Here is a 24,021-nt window from a genome sequence, read left to right on the forward strand (position 1 = left end):
ATAAAGGCACACTGCGGATTGAAAACAAGGCTGGAGATTCTAGCCATTAAACTCTGGCCTTTCTCTGGATGTCTTGTGAACACTCAAGCATACAGTAAAAAAAAATCCAATCCTCTTGAAGTGGCTCAGATTGAAAAAATAATCCTGAACAAAAAAATGCAACTTAAAACTGTAAAACAAGTGCATACTCATGCATTTCTTACTGGTTGAAAGGACTGGAGGTTATGCAGTTTAGAAATGAAGTACCATTCAAAGCTTACGCTAGTTTTGTCAAAGTGAAATAGAAATGCACACAGATATCATCATTCATCTGTCTGTTGTGTTGATAAAGGGGACAGATCCGCTACTAAAAAGTTGAAGGTATTGGACAAAGCCATATACACACCTATTTAACTTTCAACACAGCTTTCTCATTTCAAAAAAGCCTTAAAGAAAACACTTGCTCAATCTTTTTTTCTTTTAAATTACTTGGCTGCAAGCCTTGCGTGTCAAATTCTGCCACGAAGCATTCTCCAGTGTTAAGTTACAAAGTCCTGACAGGGATCCACTGCAATTATTAACAAAATTCCAGCCACAGGGGTGCATATCAGTGTACTGCATTTAAATCATATTTTTACCATGACCAGCACAACTGGCTGTTTGCAAACCACATCAATACCTATGAACTATTATGCAACTCAAAATCAGATGTAAGTAGTTTGAGAAAGCTGCATATGGATGCTATGAAAGATTACTCCAGCTGTACTGATCTGCACATGAATACAGTTAATCAGCTTACACTAAACATTTCTAGAACTACATAAAATATAAGTTACAACGCATTGGCTCCCTGAGAAAAAAAAGTGTTCTATCTACAGAAGTCTTTGGAACACCATCAGTACAGTGAATAAACATACCTCTTGCACTGCTACTATAGAGATATCTCCTGCTTTCACACTGATCAGATCTGCTTCTATTTTCAAAACAGACCTTATTCTCCATGTAAGTGACACTGAAATGGGAAGAGATGACTAGAAGCACCCTAGTACTAAAACTGGCTTATCTGTGATTACTTATGTTTACAAACCAGAATGCATAGTTAGCACACTTGATGAAAACGCAGTAGTTAAGAGCACAGTTTAACTTATCAATTTCACTGTAGCAGATTATGTTTTCAAGAACTTCAAGATACTACAAAGAAGTTTTCAAGTCTAAGGGTTTGGAAATGCATACTTCTCCCTCCCCTCCCCCCCCCAACACCCCCACCAGAGGGAGAACTGTCAAAGTGAACATGATGTCTCCAGAGTTAAGTCTCCAAACACAATAAAACAGTGCACAGCAGAAGAATGAATGAAGTCAGGAACCATTTTATTTCCATCCAGTGTTGGAAGTATTAAGGATGGCATATGAACTAATTTCATCACTGTAATTTATGAAGTTATTCCATTCCCAGAAGAGACAAGGCTTATAATTCTTATTTTTCCTTCTCAAGTACTTATTAAGTATGCGATTTATTTGGTATGTTCTAACTGTGTCTTTCAGTCTTAAACCTCTTTCATTCTCTTCCCAGCCACTAAAATATCATAACTGGGCATGGAGAAGAAACATTGAGGCAGTCAGTAAATGAGAGGCTATTGAAAAATATTAAATTGCAACATACATTACACTTAACACTTGGGATGCTCACAACATACAGAAGACAACTTTATAATTTTGTGCTGTTTGCCAACTTTATGATCAGTACTGTAAAATTTGATTAGTACACATGCACAACACTTACTCTAGATTGTCCTGATTCGTCCAAATTTCTAGGCAATGTTTTGTTTTGCACTTACTATCTTTAAGACAAAATATTGAAACTGGTTTCAGGTATTGTTGCCCAACTGGCTTTACTAGGAAGATTTAAATAGCATCTTCCACAATTATAGCATTAACACTCAGTACTTGTCAAAAACCTCCAAAAATTAAGGTACCGTGAAAAAGATTCTCAGTATGTCCCATGCAATTGAACTGCTCCAAAAGTTTAAATTTATTTAGCATTCTAAGTTAGTGAAGACTTTGCATTTAGAAACTAATTCCAGATAGTTCTTAGGCCTCGTATGGCAGGAGATGAAACTGTTTAAAATTATCACTACCAACAGCAAAAAGTTTCCTCATAGGAAAGAAAGTATATACAAACTCATAATAGCCAGGCAATCAACTCTTCCATTCCAATACATTAGCATTTAACCAAATTATTTCAACCAGTAGAATCCAACCAGCAATTCATATTTCAGATTTTCTAAACATTTGATTACCTGTCAAAGGCTGTATTTTTCATTTAAGTATGTTTTTCTTTCCCAATACAATCAACTCTGTTCAATGCATTTAAGACTAATCTGTAAACTGCTATTCTCTCCATCTATACAGATCTTTAGAGAGTATTAAGCAAGAAGGCTTACAGGATGCACTGATGCCGAGTTTTAGTTCAAGCTTAGCACTTATCTGAGCTGGTCTGCAAGCGATCTCTTACACGAGGTGGAAGCGTTTTTAACAACCTTTCTTCTACAATTAGACTATTCCGTTTTAGGAACTGACATTCTTCCAGTTCAGTGGGAAGCGATTCAAGATAGTTTCCAATGAGCTCTAAGTGAACAAGATTCAGTAGCTGGCCCACAAGAGGGGATAAATTCATCAGACTGTTATTTCCTAGAAGAAGAAATTGCAGCTTTTTGCACTGGAACAGTCTATCGGGCAACATTTCAATCTAGAAAGAAGAGAGAAGAGAAAAACAATATACATTAAAATTTGTTAACACTGCTGCACATTCTCATATTACCCAATTTTGTTCTAGGGTAAGCAAGCTCTTTGTTTGTGGAAGGATAAAGAAAGGAATATGTAATGTTTTATCATTAAGTGAGAAAGTTCCTGAGAACACCTCAGTGTTTTCATGTACCTGCTTTGTTGTGAAGATGTTTAGCTACTGGCAGAAGTCAAAACAGAAGCACAGCAGGGGAGAGCACATACATGTGTGCACACTCAAGCGTGTACAAATGCATGCAGGTGGCAGGGGTGAATAAACAGACCACTATTTCCTAAGAATCATTTAATGAAGCAGATTCTGTGGAGAGACATTAGCAGCTCCAGTGTTGTGAAGCCTGTAGAAGCAGTTAACCACACAGCATAGTGGTAATTAGTCCCAATCCACGTTATTGATATTAACATCTAAAACCAATCTCACCAGCAAAAACAGTTCTAAACTTGAAGAGAAGTCTTAAGTCAAACTTGGACCCTACAATAATGAGCCAGTCAGCTTAGCATTGCTGATGATGTTACCAGGCATAATTGTTTCCCCCATCCCAGCCAGGCAGCTGTGCTGCTCATAAACCAGCTGTTGATTTGCCAAGCTTTCACTGTGACAAAACAATGTAAAAATGTCACACTGCCAATTTCCATTAAAATGCTACACAGAATAGACAACTGTAAAGAACAGCAGGCACATTTTAGCATCTACCTGGTACTATCCTGAGTTATGGATCAGAGTCCTTAAGCCACTACAAGACCAGAGTGGTACTTATTCAGTATTAAACAAGCTTTGACGACACCACAAAGTTCTTGCAATCGGACAATTACCACTTACTTTTATCTTCACTGAGTTTATTTTAACCACGTACACCAAAAAAGCACTTTCAATCAGAAACTACCACAGAAGGAAAGCAAAGTCAATATATAATTTAAAAAATACTTTAAGTAATTCAAAGTTCTACTTACATGGTTTTTAGTCAAAGCCAAGTACTGTAAGTTGCTCAGATAACCGATTTCTTCAGGGATGGAGGTTAGCTTATTATAGCTAAGATCCAAATATTGTAACTTTTTGCAAAGAAACAGCTGCAATGGAACATCTTTAATATTATTGTAATTTAGATACAATTGTTCCAGGTTTGATAACGCACCAATTTGCACTGGGATATATGAAATACTGTTGTGCCACAACTTTAAGCAAGACAAGTTCTTAAGGTGTTGAAAGCTAATGATTTCTTCCACGGTTCTGAGATTATTTTCTCTTAAGTCAATTTCATGCAAGTTGTTTAGGGTAAAAATGGAATGAGGAATGCGCTCCAGATCACAGCAGATTAATTCCAAGGTTCTCAAATTCACAAGCTTCTTCAAGTTGTTTAGCACTATGAGTTTATTCCCCTCGTTGTTGATAGATAAGTGTTGCAAAGAAGGCAGATCTGTAACCACCTGAGGTATGCGAGAAAGGTTGTTTTTTAAGTGAATTGATCTTAGATTTTTTAGCCCCTGAAAGCTTTCATTGTAAATGGAGTTGTGATGATCAAGCATGAAGTATCCTGTTAAGCACAATTCTTTGAGGTTTTTCAGATGAAACACCCAAAATGGAATTCTTCCCATCTCACTAGATTTCAGACGCAACGTTTTCAGATTTTCTTCTAAAAAGCTCACTGCTGGAAAATCCATAGTTATTGATGAATGATAAACATTGAGATCTTTGAGATTGACTAGCTGGGTCACAGCTGAAGGAAGCTTCGCTTCAGGAATAAGTTCCAAGCTTAGGACTTCTATTTCTGTCAGTTCAAAGACACTGTCTGGAAGACCGCTTAACATGAAAAGGTGCAGTTCAACCTTGTCCTGGGAATTTCTTACTAGCTTATTTTTCAGTTTTTCCACTGACCATTCATTGTTCAGATTGATCTGTTTCAGTTTGTTTTCACTCAAATCAGACAAGAATATTGAAAATCGTTGGGAATAAAGAGGATCATACTGGTCTGCCAAGTGGAGAATAAATGCAAAGTCATTCTTTACATCAGGTATATCGCTGTAGTTACTTTTCTCTCTCAACTTCTCAAAAGAATATTGCTTAAGTGAGCTTCTTAACATCCACCACAAGCTATATGTACAAGTTAAGCCATAGAAGATCACCAAAACAACATAAAATGAAGCCAAAACTTTAAAAATTTCTGCTAGCGAATAAACACACTGGTACCTTTTGTAGCCTGTAAAGGCTTGTACATTAACTATGCAATCAATTTCAAGTTTAATAAAGGATAAATAATAGGGAACATAAATTATTATTATTACAAACACAATGACTTTGACTATGATCTGTTTCATATACACTCTGTATATGACATCCTTCTCTTCAACGTGCACTCTGAATTTCTTCACTTTTTCAAATATAGCTTTAGCCTGTTCTCCTTCTTTTTTGTCAAGAACACTTGAAGAAGTTTCTCTTCCGGTTGTTTCCAAGCCAGGTTGTGTATATGGCAGGGACTGTCTGCTGGCACCTACATCTACTGAACTCCCAGGCGATGAAATCACTGCTTTTGATTTGGCAACTGGCAACTTCCTCACAGACTGCTCAGCAACTGTTTCTGAGAGGGCACGCGTTGTCCATGGAGAATCAAAACACTTCTGAAGAATTGCTACAAAGTGCTCAAGCCTGGAACTTGTACTAGGATAGTAAAGCCAGAAATTACTGCAAGCTGCAAAAATAAAGGTATGCAGAAGCACTAGGTACGGAAAAAATTTGGCAAACCAATGAAGCTGTCTCTCATAACATACTGCATCAATATAGGAATACTGTTGCCGATGGAGATCATTCTGGATTTTAAGTGGGATGATTATCTGTGCAGTAGAGCTAGCAGACATGTTAAGGTTGGTTTTAATTAAATCCCAAGGCACGGCACAATGATTGTCAAATTCTAGCTTGCAAGGAAGACAACACAACACTCTGGTTTGAGTAAGCTGGAGTGCTCCAGCAAGCACAGCAACTAGCAGCATTATCATGGTGAGGTAATACCAGAAGACATCCCACCATGGTTTTAGTATGTGGTAGGATGACTGAGCATCTGCTAAGAATTTGAGTTCTGTTAGCGTGATCATGACTTTCACCTGTGAGAGAACAGCAGCTGGTAGAGAAAAAAAAAAAAAAGACATCCTTAGAATTGTTAAAAACCATTTCTCTGTATTAAATGCTTGAAGCTTATGATTGTTTTCATGATTTGTGCATGTAGAACAACATTGGTTTAGCACCCACAGTATAGCAAAAGAATTTAAGAACTTCTGGCACTTAACCCTAGCCATGATCTCATTTTATTTTCTAGTGAAAGTTACTAAAAATGCAAAAAACTTAAAGATACTACCAAAAGAAATCAGGGTGTTTTGATTAAACATTTGGGTACTGGTCAAGTAAAAGAAATAACCAGGTAGGAGTTAAAGTAGTACCTGAGATATTAATAGCAATCCTTCTCTTTAAGTTATTTCACTTACAAAAATTAAAAAAAAATAATCAAAGCAATATGGTAAAAATCACTATTCTTGTAATTCATCATTTTATACTGGACTAAATAGTCTCTCCTAATTAGCAAAGGAATAAAAAACCCACCTCAAAACAGCAGCTTCACATTACATATCTTTTATATAACTCCCAGACTTTTTCCACAACATTTAAGCATACTAATGAAAGTGTAGCTTTTTAACACAAATTGTCTGTTACTGTCATACATCCATGTACAAGCATGTGCATGCTACATACATAAAACAGGCACATTTAGCCCCTAGCAGGGTAGCCTTGATTCATACTTACTTTATTTAAAAGAATAAAATACGCAGCACCTCTCAGTCAGGAGGTCTACACCTTTTAAAATTCCTTGGACATGCCATCTTTACATTTGTCTTCATTCTGGATGGAAAAGCATCAAGTATTCTTTATTTAGGCAAAGCCATTAAAATACAGGGCAAACATTTCAGTTTTCATCACAATTTCTGCCTTACTGCAAGCATCAAGATCTGTTAAGCTCTGCATTGCTACAGCTACATTAATGGAACAGAGCATGCTCAGGCAAGATAATCTAGAATGTAAAGTCAAAGTCTCGCACAATCACACCAAAAATGAGAAAAGCCTACAGCTATCACTATTTCACTGGAAATAATTTTTAAACAAACAACTACAAGAAAATAAAAAAGGCCATACAAGACTTCAAGAAATAAAGTTCAGTCATTTTTGATACGCCAAGGTTTGGCAAAAAGATAGGTTTCTCAGAAACATCAGCCTTTACTTACTGAAACAAACTAATCAAACATGCAGTGCCAATCACAATACCACAGGCACTACCAGTTTCTTACTATAAATTTGTTAAGCAGTACAGATAACAAGGAATGGCAATGTACTGTATTTTCTTAATGTATTCTAAATGCAACTTTCAATTCCAATAAATAGAGCTGACTAGTGGCTATAACAACACAAATAGCAGGTCTAAGGTAAAAACCACATTCTTACCCTATATTCTCATTTGAAGGGAGAGGAATGGCCAAAAACAAATTAATCCTTGTTTTGACAAGACTACTTAAGAAAACACGGAAACTTACCAGGCCCACTCAAGGGAAAGCAGGTGAAGAAGGACAGGATGGTAATAATACGCCCCTGCAGAGAAATAAGGTATCATCAGGTTATGAAACATTTGGATCCCAGTAACTGAGTATACAACAACAGTTCAGAACTTCTAAAGAGCTAAGATTCAATAAGCAGAAGCTCTAGGTATAACAATGTAAGATACCATCTCTGTAAAATATTTAGTCACCATCTGAGAAATACTTCTCCTGAAGCAGAGATGAAGTAACACTCCATTGTCATTGCTGACTAAGTGTTAAAAGCCATTTCAGCTAAAATGCTTTTGTATTTATAGTTACCAATTCTAATGCTGAGATTCATTCTAACCACAGCTGGAAGCATTAATTTCTTCATTCCCTCCAGCTCAACTTGCAAAAACATCTGTAAGCATCTTTAAATTATTATTTTTTATATATATATATTTTGTATATATTTTTTTAAATATACATAACAAAGAAAACACCTGGAAAAGTCACAGAATTAGATGAGAATTTAAAACAGTGTGAAAAGTCAAATTTTTGTGAGAGTGGGAGTACTTCACTTACTGGAGAACAGGTGGACCTTATCGGGGGCAGAGCAGATAACATTTTAAGAAATTGCTTTTACAATTAAGCACTTACTGGAGAAAGTGACAAGAAATACAATTTCATGCATATATGTTATTTGATACAAAGAAAACTCTTTGTAACAAACCCATTTTAGGGAACATGACAGACTCTTGTTTAATATCAGTTACAAAATTCAGGGTATGATGAAACAGTTGAGTCATACTACTGTCATTAACACTGGTTAATGTTTTTGGTTTGTTATTCTTCTAAAGTTACTTTTAGAAAAATAGAAAATCGAACTTATTAAAACTATACTTGAGTATAAGCATAAATCCAAACATCTTCAATAAATGTCATAGCGTTCTGAAGTAGTTTGTAAGTAGACCAAGAACTCAGTTTGAGACTGACCCTTGTAATTTTTTAAGGTCTGTTTCTATAAAATGCTTTGTCACCTCCCTACCTCCAAGTACAAACTTGCCAGTCCCTATGGCATACCCTAGAAAGAAGGCTATGTTCTCACTGTGGTTTTGAAACACTTCCTAGCAAAAAGTGTGCATCTCCATATTAAGTGTTTAGGTCTTGAATCTCTTTTCTCCTTAATGACTACTTTTTGAAACTTCCTGATGAAGCACATGCACAATTACAGGTATACAAAAACAGGTATACAATAGCTTTCCTATTGGAGAAATACAGAGTACATACAAGTGTAATACAAGAGTGAATTATTAATGATAATTTTGCACAAGACAGATCTTTCTTTCAGATCCCATCTGTGCACCAGGAGTGACTAAACAAATGGAATAATGTTGGAGTGTAATGGGTCTGATGATCCCCATCCCCAGCAGCTTTCAACCCATATCAAAGCCATAAAAGCTTTTCAAAGTAGCCAAATTCAATTGGCACTCTTTCTCAGAAGACAAGACATAGAAAAATAGCCCCAGGCTAAGTGATGACTTCAGGAGTTACCCCAGACTAGAATCATGCCTCAGCCATAAAGACAAAGCAATCACATTCACTAATATCCAGGCAATTTTTAATTACTTCATATTTACAAATTTAATAAAGAGAAACAAATCTAGAACAGGAATGAGGCTATCATTTTGAAAAATGTCTATTACTGCCAGAAATGCCTTCTCCCAAAAAGGTTTCTTAGTGTTGTATTGCCCTGTAATTGGGTTACTGCTTACATAATTTTAGACAATCAGTCAGGGACAACTTTTCTTATTCCCCCAAACAAAAATGGGCTCCAAAAGCTAATATCTGATTGGAGGTTTTATGTTCAAACAATTTACAAAACCAGTGCAGCCTTAAGTATTTGACTGTTGTTTCTAACACTGAGTTAATAAAAATAGATTTATAAAACTAAAGCATACTTCAAGGGGTATCCCAGTGACCCTCACAAATATCCTTGAAGGAAAACTGGAACAACCCACACCCATCCATACCCATCCCCTGAAACATTTGGTTAAAACTTCCCCTTCTATTGGCATGCCAACAACTCCTTCAAGTGACCATAATCAACAAAAAAGCCCAGGTATGCAGGGAGAGTTCTGGGGCAGCCCTGACTTCATGAAGAATGAGATCACTACAGAGCTTTTAGAGACTCTTCAAAGATTCAGACACCTGCAGCTTCTTTCTATTTCAGCTTTCTGTTGACAAGGGATCTCAACTCAAGCATTATGTTTGATATGTGGCCTCCCAGAATATGTACTTTGACCACCTGTCATGAAAACTTAGTTTTAGGATCTGTTAGATGGGGATTGTAGTTTTGTATTCCACTGAACATAAACAACATGCAAACAAGATTAGAGAAAGCTTCTTTCCAGTTCCTTCTGAAGAGGTCACGAGTGATGATTAAACTTATACAAGTGATTATCCTTTTCCATTCAAAATAAGCCTGAAACCACTCCCAAACTTCTCAAAAACCATTCCAGAAGCACGGGATGTTCAGGGCTATCATAACAACAGTGCTATACTTTCCATATCAACCTTTCAAATCATTAAATGCCTATAGATCTTTAATTCAGAGATCTTAACCACAACAATTAGACAATCTCAATCATCTCTGTATGGATTAACAGCTCCTCAACATTCCTGTGAACAGGACAGTAGCGCTGAACAAAACATGTGGAATAGTCCTATGCTGCTCGAGAAACAATCCTTTCTCTAGAGAAGGTTGCTTACATAAGGCTATTAGGTCCATCCATTTCTGGATGAAAATGCAATCACATTTTTAGTATAAAATTTAGTAAATCAGGTTATGCTTCCACTTTTATTTCATATGAGTTACCCTCCTCCTCTGCTACTGCTTCAGGTAATTGCACAGCACATAAGCTGATACAAAAGTTTTGCAGAATTCACCAACTACTATCCAGCAGTGTCACTACCATTCTTGTAGCAAGCTGGGAAACTGGATTAGCAAACAACTTGGCAAAGATGCTGTGAATAGTTCTCCCAATTACCCAGAAGATTGAACGTTCTTAGGTTCAAGATAGGTAGCCTCTGAGCAGGAAAAAAGGTTACCCTGAAGACAGCTTCACCTAAACACAGAAGCAGTCTTGATTTTTACTACTTCCTTTTTCTGGTACACTTAATACAGGCAAGATACTTTATCTTGTAATCTAATCTAAATGAGGAGTAAGCTTTACTCTAATTTGATTCGCTTTACAAACAAAAGACTCATTACTGAAATTTAAGTAGGACTAGGTACATCATACTGTGCATTTCCAAGCTATACTGCAGCACTACAAAAAAGACCATTATCTTCCTCAATCCATACGTTGTTAACTTCTCCTTAAATGCCACAAATAAAGATTAAATCAGTTCTCCTTAAACAAGACCAGTAAAGAATTAGTCTGTGGTAGCAAAATATGTCACTGGTCAAAAACTTGCCAGGGGACTGGTTTATCTCCAAGCATTCTGGCTGCACAGGTAGCTCAAATTATAGACTTGTAGGCAACACAACAACAAGCCACTGAGTATCTGAGCTCTGCTTAAGCGCTTCAAATTACTTGAGCTTAATCTTGAGGATGGATGGTAGGAAGAAACCAAGTTAAATATGTTGAGGGTTAAACTTCATTATGAAACTATTGCAAAGCTATGGGATATGTACATTTAGGAAAAAAAAATCAGTACATTTAATTTCATAGTGGTCTTGGCTGGAGAGCAATTTTAAATACAAACTCAGATTCAGACGTTCATGTTTCAGCTTCGATAGTAGCACTTACCCAGACATCAAGACAAGTCCAAGATGTCACCTCAGCATCTGGAAGGCAGACTGCCCTCTAGCTAAAAAAGGCATGCTCCTAGGAAGGCCTGATTTAGTGAGAAACACCTAGGCATACATGATAAAAACAGAAATGCAATTCCCAGCTTCAGTCCAAGCTCAAGACCAAATAGCAGATGAGAGAAGCAACCTACACAAAAAACAGTGCAAAACAAGGCTAAGAAAAAAACAGCAAGTTAAGAGCCACATTTCTGGATGGCACGTTAAAGCTGAACGGGCGAGCCACTGACAGTAAGAAAACTAAAATAAAATGAAGTACGCCAGCTTTGTCTGTTTTACAAGTCACTGCATCAGTGCAACCGATCTTTTTGAAAGCAAGTTTTCTGCATTCTGGGCAGGTATTAATTCACAGTGATGTTTTACTACAGTGCTTTCCAAGGTCCCTACCAAACCAAGCAGAATCCAGACTGAATCAGTTCTGATGTACTTTTCTAGTAGTGAGCAACAGTTTGTACAGCTTTAGTGGACCAGCACTACTTGCAAACTCAGATGTATATTTAAAAAAATATATTAATTCTATATCAGGCAGGGATACAAATATGACAGAGGAAGGATTTCCACTTTACAGATAAGTATTATAGCATCGAGGCCTCCTTTTTCACATTAATGTAAATTTTCAGCCAAATCGTATGCAGTCATTTTGCTAGACTATGGATTTATTTTCCGCTCACGTTCACAGCCTTTTCATTCTTCTAAACTACAAATAAGTTAATTTGCATCTTTTATTAAGCTTACTAGCATCTAAAATATTGATTGCCATAAATACAAAATAAGCAGAGCTTTGTTGCATTGGTTGTACAAAGAACTCAAAAGGTAAATTCACATTTTGTTCCTTCCTAGCATTTAAGTAACAATTTGACCAACTTATTTAATATGTATTTCTCAGGGAAAACTTTCTCCACTAAGTTTTTTTTTTTTTTAATTGTGTTAGTTTCCATTTCTTCAAACACTTGTATGTTCCACATGCTCTCCGCTAAAAGGGAATTTTAAATAGTGTACCAAAACTTCACATAGATATTATGATCTTAAAACAATCAGCTACTTAAAGCTCTACCATCAATAGTCTGCTTGATGATTCCTCAAGAAACACAGCAAAACCCATTCAAGCACGAAAAGTAACTAGAAAGATTACCAGAGGCTTTTTTTTTTTTTAATGGGAGTATAAACAAGATGTAGCTCTGCAGACTGCCAGACTGTTGAACACTAAGGAGCTCTGGATCCAGTCAGGCTCATTAGCAGGCCCCAAACCTGCTATGCCAAACATCCAAGGTGCCCTTCAGCCTGCTCCATGCTGATCTCCTGGCCACAGGGTAAGCTTAGCCAGCTTGTGGTAGCAGAGGCCACAAGCAGCTCCCACTTGGTCCTGGCAATTACACCATCTGCATGTCCTTGTCTTTATCAAGAGCTGCAGCAAGTAAGTTCTCCTCTGAACATCCTTCCTGTCTGACCACGGAAATTCTGCATAGCTGTTGTTTTCTTGTAAGAACATTCTATAACAGCTGGAATGGTTGAAGTGAGGTAATATCATTTGATGCTACATAACTCAGAGTTTTCAGCTTCCAGTGGGATGTAAGATTATCTATACCATTCTCTTTTGAGTGCTAGCTCTGATAAAAAGCATTTCAAATGATACTTCACAGAGTCTAAGCAAGTAAGCTAAAGAAACCTGGCTTCCTAGTATAGGAAAAAAATGAGTGAGAATACTGGGGATGGAGAAAAGAGAATAGAACAGCATGGGAAATACATCTGCTTCCTTAGGAGAGACACAGTTCATCAGTGCTCAGCTAAAATGCTTATCCAAACCAGTGCAGGAGGAGGTGACTGCAGGTGTGCCATGTTGTCAAACATATCTGCCTATACCTGCCATGGAAGATGCAAGGCAAATAGCACAGACTACACTCAAGTTATGAGTAAGAAGATGTAAGAATAGTCTTCCTTTGCTGCTCCCCCACGTCCCACTTAAATTTTGAAATCAGTACAGCAACGTTGAAAACAGAAGTTGTGTCAAAACTACAAACAGTCTGTAATTCCAGGTTCCAAAGAAATCTTCAGGCAAGTCTGAAGCAGAAAGTAGGAAAAGTCTCCTTGGCTCTTCATCCTAAGCAAGATCATACCAAAAGCAATCCCAACATGTCTAGACTGAGATTGATGTCTGTGGTATGCTGTACATTTTATAACTTCCTCAGAAAGCACCTTACTCAACAGCACACTAAGTCTTTCATCCCAGTACCAACATGACTAGTACTGAGTCAGACCTCCTCCAGCCACATTAAATTAGATCTTCAGGCTTACTTTTAGTGCCTTTTTATTCTCATAACTATATTCTTTGGTCTTCCTCATGCTGAGAAATATGAATACATAACCATAAAACAATGGTATCAGCACTATCCCTCCAGCATTCTAAAGGAAGTCTCAAGAGTATCTACTTCATTCTGCATACCAAGATAAGCACTACAATAGAAAATTAATTTTTATCCTCTTAGTTTCCAAAAGTCAGACAGATTCTCATGATGTCCATTCATTGTGCTGCTACGCTCAGGACATCAGAAAGCAAAGCACACTAAGAAAGCACCAGAGAATATTCATTACTTAAATGCTACAAGGTTTCTCTACCAGGAAATTTTTCATTATCGTACAGATTATCATCTTCAGTTTTTGTGAGCAGTAAAAGTCCAAGAGAGGCCAGCTGCACAAAAGTTGACCATTTACCTAAAGACCATCTTCCCTCTGGGAAAAGGCAGAGAATTGCACATAGATGCTCTTCCATTTTCAGTATACTTTTCAATAAACTGATTCTCAAAATCATAAGTGGCCAAAGATCCTAGACATAGCTAAGATGATTCCTGTAGCCTCACTAGAAACAGTCTGGAATAAGGAAATATCACAGAATCATTTGAGTTGGAGGGGACTTGTGAAGATCTATAGCCCAACTCCCTTGCAATAAAAAGGGACACCTATAATTTCATCAGGTTGCACAGAGACCAGCCCACAGTCCAGCCTGCCCCTGAATGCCTCTAAGGACAACTGGCTGGACAACTACCATTTCACTTGTTCTAAAAGTGGGGAACCTTGGAGTATGTGTACACATCTGAAACCAGCTCTGAATTAGTTGTCCAACTAGCGTGAGCAGCACTGCTGATCCAGCAGAACAAAGTGCACTACAAAGTCTACTCAAGAAGTCAGGTAAGCACAAGGTAAGATTTGCAGTCGTCAAGGATATCACACCGCTATAACAAGGCAGTACTGTAATCTAACACCGCACGTACTGATGTGTTAACTAGAGCATGCTCACATTCTCATTTGGTACTATTAGATAAAGGGCCTATAAGGACTTCAGCAGCACTGAGCTGAGATCAAGACAGAGCTGGACAACATCCTGTATATGGTAGGAAATATTCCTAGCTTTCTAAAAGCAGAGTACTGAAATTCAGTGTATTTATATATTCAGAATCTCCATTCTACATTATTTTCCTAGATCACAAGCTGCTTTCTCATATTACTATGTGTAGATACTGAGTCTCTACACATAGCCCTTTTAACAGGGCTGTTTACCTCTGATCAAACTTGCATAGAGCTGCTCATCATTTTGTCTCAAGTTTTTCAACTGTAAAATCCTAGAGCACTTTCTCAAATTCTTTATGAAATATTTAAATGTGGCATACTACTAGCTAATCCAGGGATTCTGGACTGTACAATAGGTTCTGTTAGGTTCTGACAGAGCTGGAAGCACACATGCTATTACTACTCCCAGTAGGGTCAAACAGCTATCCTTGTTATTATCTTTGCCTGATCTCAGAAATCATTTTGTATTGATTCTAGTAATAATAGAGCATAATTTTGATTCCCCTGAAATGGAAGCGGAATAAGTTTTATTAACACTCCAGCAGAAAGCATGCTGTGAACAGTCATTCCTATCTCCCATCATCTGTTTCTATTACTTACTATTACGTACTTATAAATAGGACAAAGCACCCAGCTACATTTTCTCTTTTAATAAAATTAAAGGATTGAAGGACTCATATCCACATTGCATGTACTATGCAACATTGCATTTTCTGAAAACACACATCCACGTGCAAGCATGACAGTTAAAAGCAACACTAACTTTATCTACCAGAAACATCTTCTAGAACAATACTGTTTCAGAACAAAGTACAAGTGATCAGGATTGAATGCTACAGTAAACCAGCAGTAATCCTGCTTTGATAACTGAGCAAAGTTAGCTTAGTACTTAAATTTACTCTTTATACTACCCATCAAACCCAACCATGCTGTGCAGCCCTTCGTGCTCCAAAACCTCTTTATGAGCAGATTGTCTGAAAAGACCTAGAAAGTGGCAAGTTCTTTTTCTTCCATGCAGCTTTACTGCAAGAACAAAAACCACTTTTCAGTATGAAGCAAAATGTAATAACTTCAAGTCAAGGTTTTTACCATCACTTGAGTCAATAAGAGCTCTGAAGTAAAAAACTCCGGCCCCCTAGCTGTAAAGAACTAAATAACAACTCCAGTTCAGTAAAGCATCTAAAGTGAGGCAGGATATGCCACATAAGCAAAGCTTTGGTGCTTTCCTGACTGAGTCAATGTCATTGCAAAGTTAGTATTTAAGCAACGTTAATGTTTAATAAAAGACACTCACTCAGAAAAGTTTTTCTGCATTGCAAAGGCACTGACAAAGTGATAATCACTTTCACATTTCCATTTGTTATGAGTCAAAGATCACTACCCTTGTTAATAATATAAATCTGTTGTGAAACAGACAGCTTCAGTTTAAGTGCCCCTTTCTTGAAATACATCAGATTGCACTATAGCATTCATAGGAAACAATTAGGCTAAAGAAAAATATATTAGCATTACAGTCCAAACTTGTACTTCTCAAATTCCAGCTCAGTAGATGTATACATTTGCATGAAGAACTTTATCTACCATACAACATCTGGATAAGAATCTGAAATCCTGAACTGCTCAGCAAATAACAATATTTTCCTCAGAAAAATAAGGCAGAAAGGTCTGGGGCATCAAGGGTTACATTTCCTAGGTTTTTGAATAAGAGCTTTAAAATCGATGTCACTCATTAAGCCTGAATGAACTACAGGGCCATAGCTTTACAGCTGTTATGCCACAGAACCAAAGCTTAGCTTCCATACGAACTAAAACCATAATTCAGATAAGTATCCCCAAACAAGTAAATAGCATTTGTAACGTGACAATCCAAAACAATGTCCTAAGCTTATTAGCAGAAGCAACAAAACCAGATTGCTTTATTACAATATTCTTTATTGGTACCATTAGATTCCTTATCAGCATTTTCAGTTTCTTCTGCTTCTTATAATGAGCTAAACCCTCAACTTATGTACGTAAAAACTGCATTCCCATTTACAGTAATAAAACATACAGAGCATGCGAGCACTACTCATGAGAGCACGGACAATTGAATTGTGTGTGTGAACGTGGTATTCTGAAACCAAGTGGCAAAAGCAAGAGTTAAATGGAAGACACTCCATTATGAGTTCTTTCCACAATCCTCTTCCAACTGTTGAAAAGCCCCCAAACCCTCTCTGGTGTGCACTGGAGGAGAGATGCCTGTATTACACCCCAGCCACATTTGCAATAACTTTGTTGATAGCTATGTTGTCTACCTTCTTTTCAGTGTACTACTCCACCAGAAATCGATCTTTTCATACTAGTAAGCTTTAACTAGTGTAGAAAACTATTGATATGTATTCTGAAACTTTAGTTCAGTATTGAATTACAATGTGATTACAACTGGTTAGAATCTGAATCCAACTGATAGTACTTTTATACAGCTTTTGGGGAAAAGAATAAAAAAGTCCAAGTATAACTATAATAAAACAAAGATTGCATACAAGACTGCTTCTGGAACGCATACACAATACAGTGCATACAAGAGTGCCATTTAGTTATCAGTAACTTCAGATCACATGACTCATAACAAGCTTTCTGATATTAGTGACACTGACTGCCCACACGGCAATGGCAGGGAGAACAAAATGAAGGCCACAGCTTCTCAGAAGCTTTTAGCAGCTACCACAGAGCACAGTTACAAACTTGTGATGTGTGGCTCTGCACACACATAACACAAGCCTTTATTAGACAGGGCATACCATAATTTATTGCCAGTTAAAAAGAATCAAGCAAGTAATTTGTTAACTAGCAAACTAAGAAAAACGCTTCTGTTCCTAAAGTAACATACAATCTATCCCACTTAAGCATTAACATCACATCAATTTTAAATGCTCAAATGTTAATACTACTTCACACTCTCTGCTCTTCTACACTGCTACTCTGGTTATACAGACAAATTATCTCTAACTTCTTAAAAAAGAACTGTAAGAGCAACTGGCACAGTAACACTATTTGCAGGACAACAGCTGAACAGCTGCTACAAGGATGCCTACAGGAACAACAAATAGAGCCCAACAGGTTAGTGCAGAGGATACAGATAGCAGCATGAAACAGACAATGGAGACCAGTATAAAGCAAACTCTATCCCCTTAGGCACATTAAATACCCATTTCTAATCCTAGCTGAGTAAAGATTTATGGCTTTAGCAGTAGGTATTGTACACTATAGTAGCAGCACTGGAGCCACAGCCTCCTCCACTACCTCTAAAGGAACACAAGGCTTCCTTCCTTCTACCCTCCCTTTCATTCATGAAATCCACTAAAAAATGCTTCTTTGGCAGCGATACACTGCTCAATGAGGCTCATACCATAGTGCTGAATTACTGAGGGATGCCTCTTCAGCACTACCAATCCTTGCCTAGAATCTACTCAACGTGCTTTCATCAAATTCAGAGAACAGTTGTATTAGTAACTGAAAAGAAACAAAAGGCAACTTTTTCTCCCTGATCAGAATCCCATCTTCCTAAAAAAGTGTAATAGCAAAATCAGACTAGAAGCTCATTTCTCAGGAGCACAAGGGAACAAACATGCAAATTCCCATGGATTACAGAAATCCTACTGAAATCGAATGGAGGTAACTGTGTAAAATACTTCTTTACTGTGTAAAATATATGCTAGAACTCAGGTTTTGTTTGCTTACTACAACAAAGCATTTTAGTATACAAGGGAAAAATGTTTCAGAGAAGCAGAACCCAATCCTGGCTGCTGGCTCTACGCTGCAGCCCCTCTCTTCCTGCCACATTCCTTGTGCTGGTTAGTACTGCACCCTACAGAGGGAAAGCATGGTGCAGGGGAACTCCACCATCCTCCTGTCAGCTCAGTGGCACAAGGTGAAAGCAGCACACCACACACATAAACAACACACCAAGTTTTATGAGCAATAACCTATAGGACTGTAACCCTTAAGCCTTTGGAGCACCTCCTCAAACATTTAAGGACTCACACCAATATTTCTGTGACCAAATGTCCTCGCTGCTGAGAAGGTACAGAAGGGAGGTCTCTAACACACTGGGAAGCAGCCAGTGCCTCACCTTATTGCTCCAGCAAACTGATGAGGAAAGCTGAGAGCCAACAGAACTTGGAGCATCAATGCTCGAAATCACAAATGACCACACAGCTCCCACTTTGTTCAAGAACTACCTCGAAAGTACTTTAAATGTCCACACTAGGCGTCAGTTCAGTTACTTGACCAGCATCGCTAATGACAGCCTCCGTATAAAGCCAAGCTTCAGGGAAAGCAGCTTCAATCTTTCCTTGCTCCTATAAAAACGGCTGATTGCAGTGCTCACCACAAAGTCCTAATTGGAGCCAGAGAGCTGCCTCAGTTCCACCACAGAGCAGATCAGCACGAAGTCAGCCTCGCACCACCAAACCCACCCGGTCCGAGGACAAACAAAAGCCACGGTGCAAGAACACGGGAGGAGCGCGCCGCCGGGACGGGGACTGGAGGCACCGGGTGAGGAAGAAAGGACCAGGCAGCCCGGGGGGGCCACGCACGGCCGGGCCTCAGCTCCGAGCCGCCCGAGAGCAGGCGGCAGCCCGTGGGTGCAGGTGACGCCGCACCGGGGCGAAAAAGGGGAAGCGGCGGGCGATCCGCGTCCGGCGGTCACCCGAGGACACGTGTGGCCGCCGTTACGCAAAGCGGAGCAGCGCTCTCCACCCGGCCCCGCCCGCGGCGGGGCGGCCCCCCGGCAGGCACAGGCGAGCACCCCGATCCCCGGGGCTGGTCCGCACCCAGCCCAGCGGCCCACGGGGCAGGCAGGTAAGCGCCGCCGCAGCGCGGGGCCGAGGAAGGGCGGCAGCCCCTAGGGCCTCGCGGGCCCCGTTCCCGCGGGCGGGCGGTAGGCGAGCCGCGCGCTCTCCCGCGGGGCTGCGTGACGCCCTCGGTGGCTCCGCTCCGTCTCGTTCTTCCCGCCCGGTGAAGACGCGGCGCTGCCGGAGACGGCCGCCCCCGCTTACCTGCCCGCAGCGCCTCACCCGCCCCCCTCCTGCCTCCCGCCCGGCGCGGTCCGCACAGCAGCGCGCCCCGTCCGCGCGGCAGCCCGCAGCGCGGCGCGAGGCACCGGCTCCAACCGGCGCTTCTCGGCTCCGGCCCCGCCCCGCCGTCACGTTACCGCTCGCGCCGGCCAATGGGGCGCGTGCGGCGGAACCGCTGACGGGCCCCAGGGCGGGGAGGCGGCTCCGGCGGACAAAAGCGCCGCCGCGCCCGGCCCGCCCCTCGCCGCGCACCTGCGGCCCGCCCGGTAGGGCGGTTCCCGCCCAGGTCTCCTTCGCGCCGCATCGCGCCGCGCGGCCGGGCCGCGTTGGCCGCACGGGGCGGAAGCGGCCGGGGAGCGATAAGAGGCCCGTGCCGAGGCCCGGCCGGAGCCGGGGAAGTGGCGCGGAGGCTGCCGCCCCCCCCCGCGTTCTGACTAACGGACAAGATAAAGTGGGAGGTAAAAGAGGTGAGAAAACAACCGTTGCCGGCCGCGATCATTAAAACAAATAAAAAGTGAATGCGTGCATTAAGCGAGCTTGAGCTTTCCCACCTCCGCACGCGTTGCAGAGCTGCAGCCCTGTTGTTGTGGTCAGGCACGCCCAGTGAGCGCCCTCCTTCATGAAAGGGATAGCCGAAAGCCGCCGGGCTGCACAGCAAGGCCCTAATTCAGCTATTCAACTTCAGTCAAAAACAGATGACATTAAAAAAGCCACAGGTACACACAACACTTTAAAAACCGCCAGAAGTTTATTTGACTTTCCTGTTCTCTTTCTCCAGCTGTCAGGTGATTCCCTCCCTCAAGCATGTCTGCAAAGGCTGCTTCTTCTGGGCTAAATGCATGAAGCACAGAAGAAAAATTGGAGTTCTGCCTCGATTCCTACAAAGAGCTGGGAAAAATGGGTTGTTTCTACCTTCTCTTAGTTATGCACACAAACAGCTGAATGTACTCAAGTAATTCTCCTGCAATATTTTGATTTTTACTAACTCCACTGCAAATATCTACTCAAAATCCTAGTTACAACATAATTACGTTCCTTACATTCTGATATAAAATGTTTGCCCTTTGTCTTGTCATCAGCTTTACATCTATTTTCAAAGCAATCCTTTTCCTCACATCTACACAAACCTCCCCTCATTTAGGCAGCATTGGCACAAATCTTTGTGAAAATAATAATTTCTAAAACATATCGAGCACACGTGTAGGTACTACTGTTAGTTTCAGCTTTTAGAAGGGCTATTAAAATATACTGCCATGCAAAAAAGGTTTTGAAACTCATGACAATTGAGTCCAAAGTGAAACTAGTTACTGAAACTGAAGCTTGCACTTTAATCCGAACCTACACTAATACAAACAGATACATCGTAAAAAATTGCATGCTCATTTTCCTGGTTTGCAGCCATATTGTTATCATGGTGCAGAATGTATTTGTTTTGTATTTACTTCAGGCTGATAGCTTTCACTTACAGTGGTAGACTCCAATTAGTGGTATTTTAACCTCAGAGGAGATGCTGTTGTGTTACAGTGTGTTACAGTGATGGTAACGAGACATTTTCTGCAGCTTCTTCTCCAAAAATCATTCTTGAACTTTGGTAAATATCAGTCAGGCCAGCAGTCCTATTTGTTTCCTGACTTGCATCTTCCTTAGCTGACTGCAACATCAATATGAATCACCTCCTCTGCTAGCATTTCCCTGATTAATGATTTAATCTGTTTTATCATATTGGAACTACTTACCCTTTTTGTGAGCAAAATAGATATATTTTATTCTGTAATCGTATTCTATAATTTTTATTCTTACTTACTAAGAATGAAAAGTCTGTCTGCCAGACCTGACACACTTTTTTTTTTTTATCAGTAATAAGCTAGGAAGATAAATTATTATTTCATTAGATTACAAAACCAGGAACACTCTGTTGTGATAAAAATAACAGGAAGAATATTCAGTTGGAACTTCACCTAATGGTTATGAGGTTCTAATTGCTTGAGCAACAGATTACAACTTAATTTGCCTTTGGTTCTATTTATTCTGCTGCTGAATAGCTCCTGAGGATCCACAGAGGGAGCACTCAACCTATCTATCACACCCCATAGGTCTCTGGACAATGACCTCTGAGCCCACACTGCCCACTTAAGACCAATGCTGTTTTTAGCTGTACAACTCCCAGCTGTAAACCCAATGGGTAAGTTCATCTTTAGAGTTGTCCTAAAACAAATATATTAGGGTGAGCGCCTTCTGATATTTTTCAAACAGCATTATCTGGAAAACATTCTTCAAGCTTAAATAGTTCATCTTAGACATTTATAAGACACACAAAAACCAACATCTTACAATTTAAATGTAAAAAAAGCAAACAAACAAACAGAAAGATATTACAAAAGTAAAAGTGCTCACCTGTCTCTGAAAACCTAGGCTTACAATAGAAACTTCCCAAGAAATGGATCTCCAACCAAAAAAACCTTCCCTGCATCAGCCAGCCCTTAAATGAGGTCTAAAAGAAGTGCAGCCAGGCTTCGCCCCTTCCGGTCACACAGCTGAATTGTCTTCACCTGTGCTCCCAGGTCTTTTCCCCAAGTGCTCAACCACTGACTCCACAGTTACCATACTCTAAGAAAAGTTGAGTTTCATTTTACACATCATGCCATCCCCTGATCTTTCTTAACTTGATGCTTAGGTGTTACAAAACCAGCTCTGAGCTTCAGAAGAAATTACAGTTTCAAATGGTATGCATGACTAATGGCTGTCTTGAGCATGCACTTCAGTCTCTTCACTCACATACTCCTTGGAAATTTGATGGAATAAGTAAGACAAAGCTACACAGGGTATTATATATTTAGATGGGTAATATTTGACATTGAATTTTCACTTTAAAATATTTCTAATTGAACTTTCTTTCACAAAGGTGACATTATACTTGACTTTTAGCCCTCCAGTGCTGCTTGGAGTTGTTGGAGCAACAGCATCATGAATGACAATTGCTCTGGAAGCAATTATCTGAAATGAACCCAGACCTTTTGAATAAAGCTTTCTAAGACAACTTGCCTTGTGATCACCAAGTATATTTTGGACCACGTGTTTTTCAAGATCTCATCTTTTAATATGAAAGCTTCACAGCTAGCTGAAGCACAAGCCATCAGATCATAACCCTTTAATCTCTAAAATGCCACACAAACATTTGTTCTCCAAAAGAGAATAAAAACATTTAAGCTCCAAAGATCTACAGATAATTTCATTTCTGTCCATGGCAAATCCTGATTATTATCATGCTTGCTCTTTCTGGCATTTGCTAAAGCTTCTTTGTCTTCTGAGAATTTATAAATCACATATTTCATACGCTCCAGATCATTGATCTCCTGGTGCAGTACTGTGACTTGCAGTTTGTAAGTACTACCCACAAGTAGTGGGGGTGCATATTTTAGAACAACACTTCCCTCTGCTGGATCTGTGGATAGTGACAGCTGCACTCGCACTGGAGAGATCTGCCCAGGTCCTGTGCCACGAGGCACAGCAAGAGATGCTCCCTCCTGACAGCTTTGGATAGTAAGAATCTAGCAACAGCCTTCCTCATTTATCAAATTAATTTGATAGTCATAAAAATTTGATCCAGCATCAGCTGATCATGGGTATGTGCCACACCTTAAAAGACTCTAATAGAAACCAAGAAAAGTGGTAGAGTGAATTTTAATTGAGTGCTATGCTTCTTATCTGGCCACCTGTTCCAAATAGTAATAACCAGCATATCACTTTTCAGAGCACTTTTTGATGGAAACTTTCATTTTCAAATATAGTTGTCTTAAGTTCAAATCTGTTGGAATAGTGCCCCCAAGTGAGGGAGGAGGAAGAGTCAGAGGGAGAAAAATGAGTGTGGTTGCACCTCATTCATCATCTCTAGGAACTGGACCCAGTGCAAGAGTACATGTGCTTTTAACTCAGTTATAAAAACACAACATAAAGTCAACTACACATTTTGCTGAACAACGATTCTGTTCACATACTCTGCTCAACGAAGGCTTTTGATGGACTTCAAAACATAGGATGATGATGAATAGATGAAAGATAGTTTAAGGGGAGCAGATAATAAAGATACAATCCTAAAACAATATTCCTAGTCAGAGAAATGTACTTTGGAACAGGAGGCAGAGAAGTTCCACAGAAAAAAAAATTGTCAGAAGGTTTGATCAAAGTGGTATGCAGTGTTGAAAGGTAGAACGGGTAACAATGCTGAAGGCTGTACTGAGGTGATATGGAATAAACCTTCATTCAAAGACAAGAAACAGGTGATTACAGAGTAGGTAATTTCTAGGTGCAGAACAAAGCCTGTACTAAGCAGAGAGAAAGGCTAGTTAGAAAATATTATACAAGAAATATCTCTTGTGAAATAAATGTTTTCAAAGAGTTTGGGGAGGAAACAAAAGGCTT

General features: G+C 39.6%; 2 protein-coding genes and 1 long non-coding RNA gene across 8 annotated transcripts in view; 1 reads left to right on the top strand and 2 right to left on the bottom strand.

The window, feature by feature from the left end:
* LRRC8D (leucine rich repeat containing 8 VRAC subunit D) overlaps positions 1-24,021 on the bottom strand; it is a 406,725-nt gene that overhangs the window by 100,125 nt on the left and 282,579 nt on the right. The gene's annotated exons all lie outside the window — the stretch shown is intronic.
* On the bottom strand, positions 1,327-22,127 carry LRRC8B (leucine rich repeat containing 8 VRAC subunit B). 5 transcript variants are annotated; one of them, XM_042873597.1, is made up of 5 exons: positions 21,997-22,127; positions 7,348-7,402; positions 6,566-6,661; positions 3,730-5,888; positions 1,327-2,725 (listed from the first exon to the last, which is right to left on the bottom strand). In XM_042873597.1, the coding sequence occupies exons 4-5, from the start codon at positions 5,860-5,862 to the stop codon at positions 2,453-2,455; spliced, it is 2,406 nt and encodes an 801-aa protein (XP_042729531.1). In that variant the 5' UTR covers positions 5,863-5,888; positions 6,566-6,661; positions 7,348-7,402; positions 21,997-22,127; the 3' UTR covers positions 1,327-2,452. The 5 variants fall into 5 exon arrangements, with proteins under 5 accessions (XP_042729531.1, XP_042729530.1, XP_042729532.1 ...); XM_042873596.1 differs by lacking the exon at positions 21,997-22,127 and adding an exon at positions 19,585-19,634; XM_042873598.1 differs by lacking the exon at positions 21,997-22,127 and adding an exon at positions 18,915-18,975.
* Positions 19,978-22,831, top strand: LOC122181218. 2 transcript variants are annotated; one of them, XR_006179385.1, is made up of 4 exons: positions 19,978-20,069; positions 20,381-20,554; positions 21,645-21,784; positions 22,505-22,831. It is a non-coding gene; the product is annotated as an uncharacterized LOC122181218 (long non-coding RNA). The 2 variants fall into 2 exon arrangements; XR_006179384.1 differs by having other exon boundaries at positions 21,696-21,784.

The sequence above is a fragment of the Lagopus leucura genome, unplaced genomic scaffold (genome assembly GCF_019238085.1).
Source record: "Lagopus leucura isolate 7727_CA_CO unplaced genomic scaffold, USGS_WTPT01 Super-Scaffold_100009, whole genome shotgun sequence".
In the NCBI taxonomy this organism is placed as follows: domain Eukaryota; kingdom Metazoa; phylum Chordata; class Aves; order Galliformes; family Phasianidae; genus Lagopus; species Lagopus leucura.

Coding starts and splice junctions, on each gene's coding strand:
- LRRC8B (XM_042873597.1), bottom strand. CDS start 5,862: ATGATCACGCTAACAGAACTCAAATTCTTAGCAGATGCTCAGTCATCC. Junction 2,726..3,729: donor TGGCTTTGACTAAAAACCAT/GTAAGTAGAACT, acceptor TCTTCTTTCTAG/ATTGAAATGTTGCCCGATAG.